The following is a 15,366-nucleotide window of genomic DNA, read 5'->3' on the forward strand; positions in this document are numbered from 1 at the left end:
AAGGGGATTTTACTATAGTGCAATGCAATGTCTAGACTTAGGGCCCGTTCCCATAAAAAAAATCACTTTTTTTCGAAAATATTTTATTTTTTTCCAAAATCAGTGTTTGCCCATGAAATTTTCAATTTTCACTTAAAAATAAATTCTGAAATATTTCAAAAATTTGAAAAACTCTAAAACTGTTATAAATAGAGTTCTATTTATGGTGAATGTCTATATTTAGAGAGATTCTACGGTTTATTACTTGGTGGCTAAGACACCATCTCCCTATAAATAGAGGGTTCTATTCCATTGTAATTCATCCCAAAATTCAATAAGAATTCCCTCTCTCTCTTTCTCTGCAATATTGTTCTTGTTCTTTTATTATTTTATTACAAAAACACTATGTTTCAAAAAAATTCACTTCAGATCACTTACAAAAATTCAAAAACAACCCAAAATTGTATTCATGTCCAAACATAACTCTAATTTTCAACTATTATTTTTACTTAAATTTTTTTTCCCACTTTTTTTACGAAATTTTATAATGCTTATGTCCAAATGCTCACTTAAACACAACAAGTAGCTTATCTAATAACATTGACGATAATCTTTAATGCACGGTGAGTAACTTGTTATACAAGGTTTAATTAGATCAATAGTGTAAAAATTCATTATATCGTTAGGACATATAACTTAAGTCAATTGAATAATATCAAAAAGACATTACCCATTAAAAATATCACATATACCATCCAGAATGCGAAAAATAAGTAGTTTCGTCCTTCTATATAAGTATGTACATATTCAATCATTAAAAACTAAAAATTATTATTTCCTTAGTTGCAATACTTCCTAATATCTTACATTACAAAATACGAATTTATAGTATCTTTTTTCCTGTTGTTGCTTAATATATACTTTATTTTACATAAAATATTGAAACAAAAAAAATATATGAATGCATTGACTTTGGTACTCCTAAAGCTGCAATTTCCTACTACAAGAAAGTGGAGATATGACGACATTTAATAAATGTCGTATTAAGCTGTTTAAATGTCACAAATTTATTTGCCGACATTTAATTTACATTTGCATCAAATGTCGTTAATTTTAATGTCGGTAATTTTCCGACATTTAGGTAAATATCGGTAAGAAATTATGACATTTACTTTACGATATTTAGGTAAATGTCAGTAAGAAATTATGACACTTATTTTACAACATTTAGGTAAATGTCAATAAGAAATTTACGACACTTAGTTTGCAACATTTATGTAAATGTCAATAAGAAATTTATGACATTTAATTTACGATATTTAGGTAAATATCGGTAAGAATGTTACGACATTTAGTTTACAACATATAGGAAATGTCACTTAAAATTTTCGACAATTAGATTAATGTTACTGAAAAATACGACATTTACATATGATCTTTACAAAATGTCGTATTGAAATTTTCGACATTTTCGTAAATGTCACTAAGAAAATTCACAACATATACAAAATGTCGTTTCCATTTTATGTGAATGTCATTAAAAAAAGTTTAGTGACATATCTTTTACAACATAGCAAAATATCGCATTAAATGTTTGACACTTAAATTAATATCGATATCATATTTTTTAGAATGTAAATAATAATGCTCTGTTTAGTTTCATCATGAACACATTTGCATTTACAAATATCAACTTATATAACAAACATGAAATAAATGTATATCAAATATCTTTTAACACAGTAACCAAAGAACAAAGTAGCAATATAAAACGTACTTATTACAAGATAAATAATGTCAAATCAAATGATTTGTTCTCATGTAAAACACAAATCCAACTAAATCATAAAAGATAGTAATTTCAATATGTAAGTACTTTAAGATTACTCCTAATTCAAATTAATTTTCCTCAACTTCTAGACTAAATCTTATAAAACCAACTGTCCACAGTCAAGCTTTTCACTGACAGTAATTGACATCACTTCCTTCAAGAATGCTGCACAAGAGGTCACAAAGAAAAAAAAAAAGAATTATCCCTTTATAATAAAGTGAATTCTTTCCTCCTCTAAAACAATTGGAATACCAAAAATAATAACATGTTCATGTTCTAACAGAGAAACAAATTGATAATGAATGTAATACTAGCAACTGAAAAGAGAAAGAAACAGACAACATAAGAAAATCATCTTGTACTAGAAAAATGGTGTCCAGTACAAAACACAATTTCACTCTTTGCCAAGGAAAAGAAAATGTTCAGCTATTCTCAATTCATCTTGCACTTAAGAAAATCATTCCCTACTCTTTTAGTTTTTATTTTTCTTCGAGACTGAAGCAGAAACAGGGTGGGAGAGGGGAGGGTTGAATTCTGAAATATTAGTTTCTGTAAATTGTATACTGAGATGAAAACTAATGAATGTTATATAAGTTTTGCAAACTATAACATGAAGGGTTTCTCCCTTTGAAAAGGAGGAACAAGAACCTTGTAATTTTTTCAAACTTACCCGCTTCTTTTTCTTTGTGCCAACTTCACTAACTCCAGTCTTCTTGATTATGTTAACCTGAAAAGAAATATTAGATTGGTTACTCTAGTAGTTTACAAAATTTACAACTTAAAAAATTATGAATAAAAGACATAAAAACACAGAAGTGATTATGCCAAGTAACTTGCTGATTAGAAAAAACCAACATCTGATAACGACGAACTAGTTTGTGAAAGATCTAACAAAGAAGTGATTATGCCAAGTAACTTGCTGATTAGAATGAATACTATATCCAAGCCATCAACTATTTTCTTAAATAGGTAATCCTGAAAGCTTAGGCCAAAAAATAAATCATTCACACAAATAGGTATTTCTGCTTTGTAGAATATGACATAGAATTGGCTGTTAGAAGGAGAAAACTTAGACAGATTAAGCATCACTTCATGAGTGCTTGTAGCATTTTTACACAACAGAAATTGATATAACAGTTAGTAACGAACAAGATAGGCCTTCAGTGAGAAAATAATTTAGCATTTAAATGTTGGTCCTTCTACCTTGGCTAACAGGGGCAGCCGTATGTGCCACTTGGATCAACTCACTAAGACAGTTTTGTGCATGTAGATGAGCACCTTTAAATTCTGGTAAAGCAGGAAAATCTTCCAGGTTCTACAAGAGGCTAAATACCTTATGTAGGAGGGTAAAATCATGCTTGATGGGAATCTTATCAATTAACAAAAAATGGAACTCCATCCTTGAGAGGACATACTCATAAACTTTTTTACTCTAAAATAGCCCCTATACTTTAAAATGCTATTTTGAAGCTTTACGTAACAAAAGTGAAAACTGGCATAGTTAAAACTATACTCTTCGAATGTATGCAGAAAAAGATTTAGTTAAAATGAGTTTACAAACTCACCATCTTTGTGTGAACAAGTGAAACGAGTGAGAGTGATTGTTGGTGATCGTCCATTGAGTTATCAGAAACCTATCACAAAAGAGGAAGATTACTACAATTAAAAAAAAAAAACTAAATTACAAGATTATCTTAAATACAATAAATTTTTGCTAAAGAGCACAATATTTTTTACCTGCACATCACTAGATAATTTCTTAATTGAGCCAATAGTAATACCCAATGATTCTAGATATGCATGTATACCCAGCTTTACTTTATCCTCTATTTTTGCATCCATATCCTTTGATGCTTCTAACATTTTTTCCCCCAACGCTTTTATTTCTTCTTTTGCTTCAAATAACTTTTTCTCAGTCGCTTCTATTTCTTCTTTTGCTTCAGACAATTTTTCTTCCATTGCAATTTGCATAGCGGAGGTAGCTTTTTGAACTTCTATCTCAACCCTTCTATCAAAATCTCTTTGCTCAGCCTGGGATCGCTTATATGTAGGGCCATAAACAAAACTTGGAGTTGCTCCTTTTCCTAAAGTTCGAACATTTCCATAAGTGTCTGGTCCCATAACCTGTGCATACACATCATTGGGAGCACTTCCTGGGACATTTAACTCGGGATACACCTTAGCAAGTTCATCCATTTCTTTCTTTTGGAAAGAAAAGGTAAAACAGTACAAAGTTAATAAAATTTTATATTCGAAAGAAAGTAATTCATATCCATAAAGAATGGGAATTTACCATAGTTTCATCAGCTATCTCATTTACTGGTTGTTTATTCTTTCTCGTATGTGTTTCTTTGAATACCTCGATACGACTTGGTTTTACACCATTCTTCTTTGTCATCTGTTTAAATAGTAAAAAATTTATAACAAATATATTCAAGAAAATAAGTATTGATATATAAATTGCAGAAAGCTTATAGTAAATATGGCATACATCATCTATAATTTGAGAATGACTTTTTCTTCCTGATGTGTGTGGCATACTCAACTTCCTTCGACTTTCTTTGTTCCTCACGGTCTTTTCCTAGAAAAGTTGCACGTAATTTTATATGTTAGAGATAATCCATGGCCAAATATCAGACCAAAGAATAAAACTTTTAAAAGAAAAAAGAGTAAAGGTAAGAAGGATTACAGAGGAAAAGCATAAAAATATTTAGAGGAAAAAGTATAATCCGCATACGGAATGCGCTAATAGCGTGTGCTAAGGGCAAGAGAAGAAGATGCTTGATGCTCGGAGAATACCTTTGCTTCATTAGAGCTCCAATAATGAACTAATGCACGCCACTGGTCTTCTTCTACCCTGTCTGGACGTTTAGCTAAGCGCTCGATATCGTTGTTGTATGGCTCATAACCAATCATTTTTGCTTCATGCTTCCATTCTTTCCATTTAGATCCAACCGATATCATCAACATACATCTCATATCCTCGGTTGCATCAGTATTTTCCTACAAACATTAACATATAACACATGTATAAAAGCATAAAATCAATAAGCATCTTAGTATATAACCTTTTTTTTATTTTCTAAGCACCTTAATATGAGCCCATATCCTATTCTTGTACAGTTTAGGCACAAGCCTCCAATCTTTATGATTTAAAGGAGCTAAAATGCCATTTCTTGCTATGACTCCAAGTTTTGAACTCAATCTAGCTGCATCAGGTCCAATAGCTTGACTAAGATTATTCAACTCAACATGTAAAATGCCACCATCTTTTCCCCATCCTGAGTGCATCATAGTAGGACAGGTCGCTTAGATTGCTCTTCATTAGCACTAGAGTCTGCAATGACCAAATATAAAAAAGAGAGTCATCCATAACTAGTAAGGTAGCAACGTCACTGTACTGCAGACTAGTTGCATTAGGAGGAAGGCAGATTTAAAAAGAAAGTAAACTTGTTATTCGTCTTGGAGAGTTGCACCATAGAGACTGTTAAAGCACCTCCTTTGATAATAATTAGGGAGCACTCCCCTTTGGTTATGCTCTATCGAAAATTACATCAGAAAATCACACTCTAGATCTTTTTGCTCCAAAAGAAATTTAGGAAAAGAACACAATTGGCTAATTGCATACTTAAGTACCAACGTTAATTTCCAGAAACAAATATAATTTGCTGTTGAAAGTAGTCAAAACACTGAACAACAGTGAAACATTCAATTTCTTTTTTCTTAATAAGAAATGAACTACTGAAAAGTCTTTACAATTAGAATCTTCACCCAACTAACATCTCTTTCTTATTTCTTTTTTTCTTTTTTGGTTAAAAAAGAGTAATTATACGTGACACTCGTAAATAGCATTTTATTAATCCTGGACAGATTACTTTGTAGTATATCCATAGTGTAAAGTACAACACTTCAATTATTAACAACCAGAAATAGTGGAGCGCAACACACAGAATAAGCGTGTTATACACTCAGTTATACAGAAAAAGTACCTGGGAAATTTTCTGTTTCATGTGAATCATTTCTTGATTTAGCAGATCGGATAGCTTGTCCTTCATTTTGTGGTCAGTTTTGAGGTGGTTGAGGCATCGCCGCACCGCCCATTTGTTCTTCTTGTTGCTCCGAAAAATCAGGCAGAAGCATTTTTTGACTGGAATTTCTGTCTTTTTCTTGCCATCACAACAAAGTTGCTCAAAAATTATAGTTTCTGCAAAATTGAAAAAAAAATTAGCTGATCGGGCATACTATGTGTAATGAGTCCCCCATTCACGATAAATAATAAATAAAAAGAGAATTCTACTATCCAGACGTATAAAATAATATCAAAACTAGCAGGCCAAACAAAAAGACGTATACGCATGTGAAATTTAAACAACTAAAAAGCATAATAAGAATTCCCCAACTCGATGATCTATGTTTAATAACAATCTTTTACTAAAATAGTGACAAAAATAATAAAAGTAACTAAGATATGTTATCTTCTTCATCATATGTTTCAATACTTTCCAAAGTAAGCGGGTCAATTTCTATTCCCGAAACACCTTCTCTAACCCATTTAATATCCTCTTCGTTTTCAAATATAGTATCATCCAGTTGTTGTTCGGGCCACAATTCCATGTGCTCTTCCATTTGCTCATTTGCTGGTTTGTTTTCACCTAAATTATAAAAACCTCTTGGTTTAATTTCAACTACAATCTGTCATTCTTTTGCCATTGGATGATGGACATAAAACACCTGTTGAGCTTGAGAAGCAAAGATGAAAGGTTCATTTGACGGGTGCTTCCTTTTGTAGAGTAGCTGAGAAAAATTAACAAGAGTAATCATCTTCCACAATAAGCCCCTTTTTGTTGTCCACCCATTCGCATCTAAATAGTATAAACTTGAGGTTTGCGGTATAATACAACTCAATTATGTCTGTGAGAATTCCATAAAAGGTGACTTCTGCTAATATGGGATTTCTGTCTCTTGCGCTTGCATAGCTCTGAGTGGCAGTCTTTACCATAACTCCACTATTTTGTGTTTTCAGCTTTGCATCACGAGACTTTGTTAAGTATCTAACTCCATTACTTATATATCCTTTCATCCTTTTTGCTTGCTTTGATGGGCCAATAGCTAGATTTTGAATTTCTTCTGGTATTTGCTCACCTGCCTTATGTATCTTCTCAACCTATAAATAAGCAAGAACTAATTAAAAATTGATATTATAATATATATATATATATATATATATATATATATATATATATATATATATATATATATATATATATAGTGTGTGTGTGTATAAAAGCATTTTAGCTGGTTCACAATTACATGTTTTCTAAACCATATGTGAAATTTTTCATTGTGAATTTGATCCACATCATGGCTTGATAGACGAGGATTTTGCTTCTTGATTTCTTTTATATGCTCACTGCAAAAGTAAAACACATGAAATCTTAATAAAAGAAATTATAAATATCATTACTTAATAATTAATTATAAAGCGGAATATTATTGAATACTTACTCGCGATATGGCGTTATGGTAGCAGAATTAAATAAAACATATATGTGTGCTTGGGCATGCGTAATGTCATCAAGCGTAAACCCGTCTATTTTAGTTGACTGACGACCCTCTTGATTTGGAATCTCACTATACAAACCATAATTTCTTAAAGGCCGATTTAACTGTGACTCCACATCATGTAGATATCTTGAGCAGAATGTCATGCACTCTTCTATCCAATATCCCTCTGCAATTAAACCTTCTGGATGGCTTCTACTCCTCACATAATTTTTAAGAGTAAGCAAGTACCTAAATAATAAATAATATTATAGTTCAATATAATACTTCATAAGTACAATAATAAGAATAACGAAATGGTACCTTTCAAATGCCCACATTGAACGATATTGTGGAGGTCCACCAATCTTTTCTTCTTCAGCTAAATGGATGACTAGATGTTCCATGATATCAAAAAAAGATGGAGGAAAAATTCTCTCCAAATGACAAAGAGTTATTGCAACTCGATCTTGGAGATTTTCTAATTCACCTATGTTCATAACTGTTGAACAAATGCCCCTAAAAAAATTACTTAATTCGATCATTGGCTTAAGGACATTCATTGGAAGGAGACCTCGCAAAGCAATAGGAAGGAGTTGTTGCATTAAAATATGACAGTCATGACTCTTCAATCCATGCACAGTGCGTTGCATAAGATCAACACAACGTGATATATTTGAAGCATATCCATCTGGTACTTTCACATCTCTTAAAAATTGTAAGATCATATCTTTTGGTGCATTGCTCAAAGTGAAATAGGCCGGAGGTAGATAGTATTTGCCATTAGCTCTTTTTTTAGGGTGCAAAGCCTTTCGAATCCCCATCTCTTGTAAATCCAAACGAGAATTCAGATTATCTTTTCCTTTCCCGTCAACATTTAGTAATGTCCAGAATATATTGTCAAATACATTCTTTTCAATATGCATTGTGTCAAGATTATGACGAATCATATTGTCTTTCCAGTAGTCTAACTCAAAAAATATGCACTTCTTCTTCCATAAATATTGCAACATGGCATCGTCAACATGATCAGAATTCTTCCATTTTCTTTTATTGGATTTGGCCGATAGATGTTTTCCGAATTTATTTTTAATACCTTTCAATTGCTCAAGAACTTCAATACCTGACAAATATTTAGGTGTTGCCTCTAACTCCTTAAAACCATCAAACGAAACTGTGACGACCCGGCCCGTCGTCACGTGAGTTACCGCCCCGTTTCTCCCATTTTCTGCTTCCTTATGTTTTATTATATGAGTCTTGGGTGAATGAGTTGATTTGGATTGATTTTGGATGGAAATGAGACACTTAGTCTCTTTAAGAAAGGCTTATTTTGGAAAGTCAACCGGACGTTGACCTATGAGTTAGAGGGCTCGGATGTGATTTTCGGTGATTCGGTTAGCTTCAGGGGATGATTTGTGACTTAGGAGTGTGATCGGAATTGATTTTGGAGGTCCGGTGTAGAAATAGGCTTGAATTGGCGAAGATAGTATTTTGGCGAATTCCGGTTAGTAGGTGAGATTTTGATCCGAGGGTCGGAATGGAATTCCGAGAGTTGCAGTAGCTTCGTTAGGTGATTTGGGATGTGTGTACAAAATTTCAGGTGATTCGGAGGTGATTTGGTTGGATTTTTGATCGAATGCGTGTTTCGGAAGTTTTGGAAGAACTTAGGCTTGAATCCGATGAGAATTGATGATTTTGGTGTTGTTTGAGGTGTTTTGATGATTGGAACAAGTTTGTGTGATGTTTTGGGATATGTTGGTGCTTTTGGTTGAGGTCCCGGGGGCCTCGGGATGATTTCGGATGGCTACGGGATGAAATTTGGAGTTTGGAGACTGTTGAAGGCACCTGGTATCTGGTATTTCCGCATCTGCGGAAAGGAACCGCAGATGCGGAGCCGCAGGTGCGGAGGATTTATCGCAGGTGCGGTTCTAGGCCTGGAAGGGAGAAGCTGCAGATGCGGAAGGAAAATCGCATCTGCCTGGCCGCAGATGCGGTTCGTGAGTCGCAGAACCGAAGGGGTCAAAGTCGGGTGTTTCCGCAGAAGCGGAAGTTTGATCGCGCATGCGGTGTCCGCAGATGCAGAAGGTGGCCGCAGAAGCGGTCTATGCTTTTAAGTGAGGATCCGCAGAAGCGGAAATGTAACCGCAGAAGCGGTAGCGCGGGTGCGGAAATAGGGACCGCAGAAGCGGAAATCCCTGTTAGCAGAAGGGTTTTAATGTTCATTTTTGTTCCGTGAAGCTTAGTTTATTTCCACCATTTTTAAGCAACTTGAGAGCTCTTGGACGGAATTGAAGGGGGATTTCGACAAGGTGTGATTGGAGGTAAGTTCCTTGGCCTAAATACATGAAATTATGGTAGAATTAACATGGAAATTTGTGGAAATTCATCAAAAGAGGGTAAAGCTAGGGCTTGGGAATTTGGTATTTCAAAATGGAATTTGAGGGGTCAAATGGACTCTGATTTGGTAAATTTGATATGTATAGACTCGTGGTGAGATGAGGAATCCGTGATGTCAATTTTCTGATTTTTCGAGAAGTGGGTCCGGGGCTCGGGTTTTGCCAACTTCGTGAATTTCGATGTTTTTCGAGTCTTTTCGATTGGGTTATATTCCCTTAGCCTATTGTAACGTATTCGTTGTGGTTTTGGCCAGATTCGACGCGCGAGGAGGTTGATTTGCGAGGCAGGGGCATAGCGAGCTAGGACTTTGGCCAGCTTGAGGTAAGTAATGGTTATAAATGATGTCCTGAGGGTTTGAAACCCCGAATTTGCACAACGTAGTGCTATGTTGAGGTGAGACACACGCCGCATGATGAGCGCGGGGTCCATTACTGCTGGGAATTTGGACTTGGTCCATCCCGATTGCTGATTCTATGGTATTTTGACTGAGACTTAATTAATATAATTTTAGTTTGGGCTAGTTGCCATGATTGGGGCCTTGTGCCAACCTGTAGAACCCTTAGGGGTATTTGTACTGATCAACCTCACTTTACTCGGTAAAAAATCGTACCCTCAGTCATGTTTCTAATCACTTAATAAAATACGAACTAGCTCTAAATAGCTAAACCAAAAATGAGAGTAACATGTGGGCTGGAGTCCCTATCCTACCTTAGTATGCCCGAGGGGCTAAGTTTATATTGACTGAGAGGGGTTGAGAACCCCATTGTGAGGGTATTTGATATGTATTGGATCGGGTTGCACGCCGCAGCAGTATATATATTTATACGGATCGGGCTGCACGCCGCAGCAGTATATTATTGGATTGGGTTGCACGCCGCAGCAGTATATTTATATGGATCGGACTGCACGCTGCAGTAGTATAGCGCTTGGGCTGAAGGAGCCCCTCCGGAGTCTGCACACCCCCAGTGAGCGCAGTCGACTATTATTATTGGATCGGGCTGCACGCCGCAGTAGCATATATATATATATGGATCGGGCTGCACGTCGCAACAGTATACTATATGGATCGGGCTGCACGCCGCAGCGGTATAATTATGATTTTTTATCGTGAGGAGTAAATGAGTTGAGTACTGGCTTAAAGGATTTTATATGGTTTCTTCATTCAGTTGCTGTTTAAATGTTCTTACTGCTTTGATATAGAACTGCTTAGTGCTTTTTACGAGATTTCCTTCCGTCAGTCATTATTTATTGCTATTACTCACTGAGTCGGAGTACTCACTTTACTCCCTGCACCATGCGTGCAGATACAGGTATTCCGGAGGCGTAGATTGAGCTATTGCTGCTATTCAGATCTCACCGGAGTCATCGAGGTAGCTGCTTGGCGTTCGCAGACCCGATTTCTCCCTCTGTCCTCTTTACTTTCAGCATTTTAGACTATCTTTTGGTTAGGCTGTTTTCCCAGACTTGTATTAGAGGCTCTTGACTCGTGACACCAGATCGGTGGGCTTTGTAGTGATATTTCTTGATTTCCGCATATTTTATCTACTGTTACAGAATTATAATTATGTTAATTTGGTATTTAAATCCTGTCAATTGGCAATGAACTTTAAATGAGGGATTGAAAATGTTGAGTTGGTCGGACTTGCCTAGCACTGTGTTGGGCGCCATCACGACCGGGGATTGGGGTCGTGACAGAAACTTTATCTTTTCGAAACTTGTGCCCATGGGGTAACCAATGCCTGTGCGACATGAAGCAATATTTTCGCCCATATTTCAATCTCAAAAATTTAGTCTTGGCCAGACAACATGGACAAGCATATCTTGTTTTCACACCATATCCTGATAAGTTACCTAGTNCACACATACTCTGATAAGTTACCTAGTGCTGGAAAATCACTGACTGTCCAAAGCAATGAAGCACGCATTTGAAACATATGATTCTTTGACGCATCATAAGTGTCAACACCAACCCACAATTCTTTTAACTCATCAATTAACGGTCGTAGATAGACATCAATATCATTGCCTGGTGCATGAGGGCCATCAATAATCATTGATAATATCATGTATGGTTGCTTCATGCACAACCAAGGTGGCAAGTTATATGGAACCAAGACAACTGGCCATGTGCTATGTGAGATAGACATAGACTTGAATGGATTAAATCCATCTGAAGCCAATCCAAGTCTAACATTTCGAGGATCTTGAGAAAAATCTTGATGCAATTCATCAAATTTTCTCCAAGCAATACTATCAGCAGGATGTCGCATTACCCCGTCTTTAGTGCGACCTTCCGCATGCCATCTCATATCAGTAGATGTTTTAGATGACATGAATAATCTTTGAAGCCTCGGTATCAATCGGAAGTATCTAAACACCTTTGCTGGAATCTTTAAGGTTTCTAAACTACCAGATTCACCTACAAATTGTTTGTATCTTGGAGCTTTGCAAAACTTACAATCAGTTTGATCTTTTGTGTCACCCCAATAAATCATACAATCATTTGCACACGCGTGTATTTTTTGTATTCAAGTCATAAATCTTTAATAAATTTTTTTGCATCATTAAAGGACTTAGGTAATATTTCACCTTCAGGAAACACATCTTTTAACAACTCTAACAACATGGAAAATGAATTGTTACTCCACCCATTGAGACACTTTAAATGTAATAGACGAACAAGAAAATAAAGAAGTGAATATTTGCTTCCGGGATATAATTCACGCTCAGCTTCTTTCAATAAATTAAAAAACTTTTCAGTTTTCTTATCAAATCCCACATTATGTTGATTTGACCCACCAAAACTATCACCATGAGTGTCTATATTAATAAAGTCGGTAGTAGGAGGAACTCCAAAAGCATCATGCAACAAGCCATGTATCTCATCACCTCTATCTAATCTATCCACAGACATTGATGAAGATGATGCCTCACCATGAAAAATCCAATTAACGTAACTAGGTAGAAATCAATCAACCACAATATGTTCAACAATCAACTCTTTCAAGATAAATTTCATATTACGACACTTCCGATATGGACACAAGATTTCAGATGCATTAGGCCTATCTAATGAAGCAAAATGAAGAAACTTTTTGGCTCCATTCTCATACAGAGGATCATTCCTATTCAATATGTTTATCCAACTCTTATCCATTAAGAATAACCTATACATATAGCAAAAAAATCAGCTAAAAAAGAGTACTTATAGATAGAAACTAGAAAGATTATATCACAGACTACGAATATATATTATAATGTATACACTTTACTAATGACTATACAAATGTATTCATCTAGCATGGCAAAAAACACATGTAGTTTCTTTATTTTTTCAAGTGAATCTTACAAACTAGTTCACTCTATCGCCACAATATTTAATATTTTATCAAAACTAAGCATATAGGACTATAGAATACCATAATTGACATCTTAAGTAAATATAACTTTTGAAAAACAAGTATCAAATTGATGTTTGATTGAACTTGATTTAGATCTATTTTAGATTGAACTAGTAAATGAGATCATACTAATCCAATCTTTTTAAATAGTACCATTATTTCTATACATACATGCTTTGATGTGGGAATATTTTGGAGTTTATTTGCTGCATGTTTTGGAATTTCTTGAGTACACAAATGGGACTATGGGGGAGAGGTGCAAAAGCTAGAGTTGTTAAAATGAAAAGAAGTAGAGTTTGGGTTGAAAACATGTAGCTTATATACTTGCATACATGCAATGCTATATAAATATACTTCTTGTTATTGTATTTCAATAGGTTATTATATAAACCCTTGTATGTACTGAAAACTGTTGAACATTGTGCCTGAGTGTAGTATGTCTATTTAGAAGCCATGATACTTGTGTGTGGCTTGGCAATCCACCATGAAGTCAAGATGGTGCCATCACCGAGAGCAATAACAAGGTCAGATGGGTGGAACTCTCCACTTTACTGCTAGATTGCGAACAAACTTGTTGTGAGGCCTGCATTTTATTTATCTAGTATAAGTTGGAGTGCCAAAAAATTGGGCAGGTAGGGTCGATAAGGGCAGCCCTGTATGAATGCAGACCTTCTATATGAAATAATCTCCATCCATTTTTGTTAACAATATCTGATCTTGACAAGGAATACAAAGGACCTTCTACTAGAGGTAAGCTTCATCCCCTGTCATTTAGTCATATATGATCTTTTTTAACAGTTCAAATCCTTTCCTGCAGATGAGTATAAGCTCTCATTCTGACCTAGCTTTTTCCATTCTAATTAAATGTGTTTCATGCTCAGGGTCCCGCGAACACTACTCTTTATAGATATTGGATAATCTTGTTAAAGTTCATCACTAAACAAACATCGTGCTGGTGTCTTATATACAATAAAAAAGAAGTTTTAAGTATTACAAACATGCTTTGCAAGCAAACTTGAAGAGCCTAAAAACTAGGAAAGAACAAACCTAGTAAGTTTTTTTAGAACACAAAAATCTCATATTTGAGATATGGAAAAAGCAGAACAAATAAAAAAAATGCCCCCAAAAAATGAACTTTTTTCCATCTATCAATTTGTCAAACTCTATCTCATCCCCAAATAAGTTAGAGTTGCCTATCCAACTTTATATCCAACTTTATTAATATACTAAACAACAAACGTCCAGAAACACACTGTTTGGCCACCCAAAAAATCAAAATCAATCTACCAATCAATACATATAGCAGAAAATTGATAACCCAAATCCGAACAATCAAGAAAAAGAAAGAAATCTGTTAACCCAAATCCGAACAACCAAGAAAAAGAAAGATATCTGTTAACTAAATTGGGTACCTTGAATTTGTAGAAAACAAGCTTTGTGGATCTCAGCAGCAAAAGCCTCAGCCATTTTCGTCTCCAAGTATCTATTATAGCATAGTGGAATACCAAAAATTAGGTTTTTTGTAGAATTCTAACTAAGGAAGGAAAACCATATTTTTTAGAATTGGGAGGAGGGAAGCAAAATTCTTACCGCCAAAATCTTTCCTTCTAAATCTCCAATACTTTCCATACATAGCTCCTTTTGAGTCTTGGGGAAGAGGGAGCAGACGTGAGAAATTTTTCCAAACCCAATTTGACATTTTGACCCAAAATTGATTTTGAGAGAAGAGAGGGGATGAGTCCTCGTGCTTCTAAGGCTTATGACTTAATTAGCTTTCTCAATTGTGGTCAATAAATGTTGGTTACTTGGTTTCATATATATTTTTGTTTTTTTTTAAATATTTCATCTTTAAATCCAACATCTAACAAGTAATAGTAATAATATATTTTTTGACTAAACATTGATATTTTAATTAAAAGTTTTAAATCGGAAAAATTTATTAAAAGGCGAGGCATATGATGTGGGCATTTCACTGAATATCGGGGGAGGGGTAAGCCTCATGAATCTTTAAATTTTATTTAGTTCAAGAAATCAAAAAAATTTCCAATTTAAAACTTTTAATATATATATATATATATATATATATAATATAGAAAGTACACTAAAAGTTTAAGAAAATCATACGATTAAGGAAACTCATAAAAAAAAAAATATCTAACATGTTTTACAAGTATAAACAATGCAATAGTGTTAAAATTGTTATCAAACTACATATAT

The 15,366-nt window shown here is 34.6% G+C and overlaps 1 protein-coding gene across 2 annotated transcripts; it reads right to left on the bottom strand.

The window, feature by feature from the left end:
* Window positions 1-1,692: 1,692 nt before the first annotated feature.
* On the bottom strand, window positions 1,693-14,927 carry LOC109219611. Of its 2 annotated transcripts, XM_019384079.1 has the most exons (13): window positions 14,740-14,927; window positions 14,562-14,632; window positions 7,316-7,603; window positions 7,121-7,220; window positions 5,800-6,974; window positions 4,901-5,147; window positions 4,610-4,813; window positions 4,302-4,391; window positions 4,104-4,208; window positions 3,548-4,012; window positions 3,376-3,444; window positions 2,481-2,537; window positions 1,693-1,975 (listed from the first exon to the last, which is right to left on the bottom strand). In XM_019384079.1, the coding sequence occupies exons 6-13, from the start codon at window positions 5,102-5,104 to the stop codon at window positions 1,967-1,969; spliced, it is 1,203 nt and encodes a 400-aa protein (XP_019239624.1). In that variant the 5' UTR covers window positions 5,105-5,147; window positions 5,800-6,974; window positions 7,121-7,220; window positions 7,316-7,603; window positions 14,562-14,632; window positions 14,740-14,927; the 3' UTR covers window positions 1,693-1,966. The 2 variants fall into 2 exon arrangements, with proteins under 2 accessions (XP_019239624.1, XP_019239625.1); XM_019384080.1 differs by lacking the exons at window positions 7,121-7,220; window positions 7,316-7,603 and having other exon boundaries at window positions 5,800-6,014.
* Window positions 14,928-15,366: the final 439 nt, after the last annotated feature.

The sequence above is a fragment of the Nicotiana attenuata genome, unplaced genomic scaffold (genome assembly GCF_001879085.1).
Source record: "Nicotiana attenuata strain UT unplaced genomic scaffold, NIATTr2, whole genome shotgun sequence".
NCBI classification, from domain to species: Eukaryota; Viridiplantae; Streptophyta; class Magnoliopsida; order Solanales; family Solanaceae; genus Nicotiana; species Nicotiana attenuata.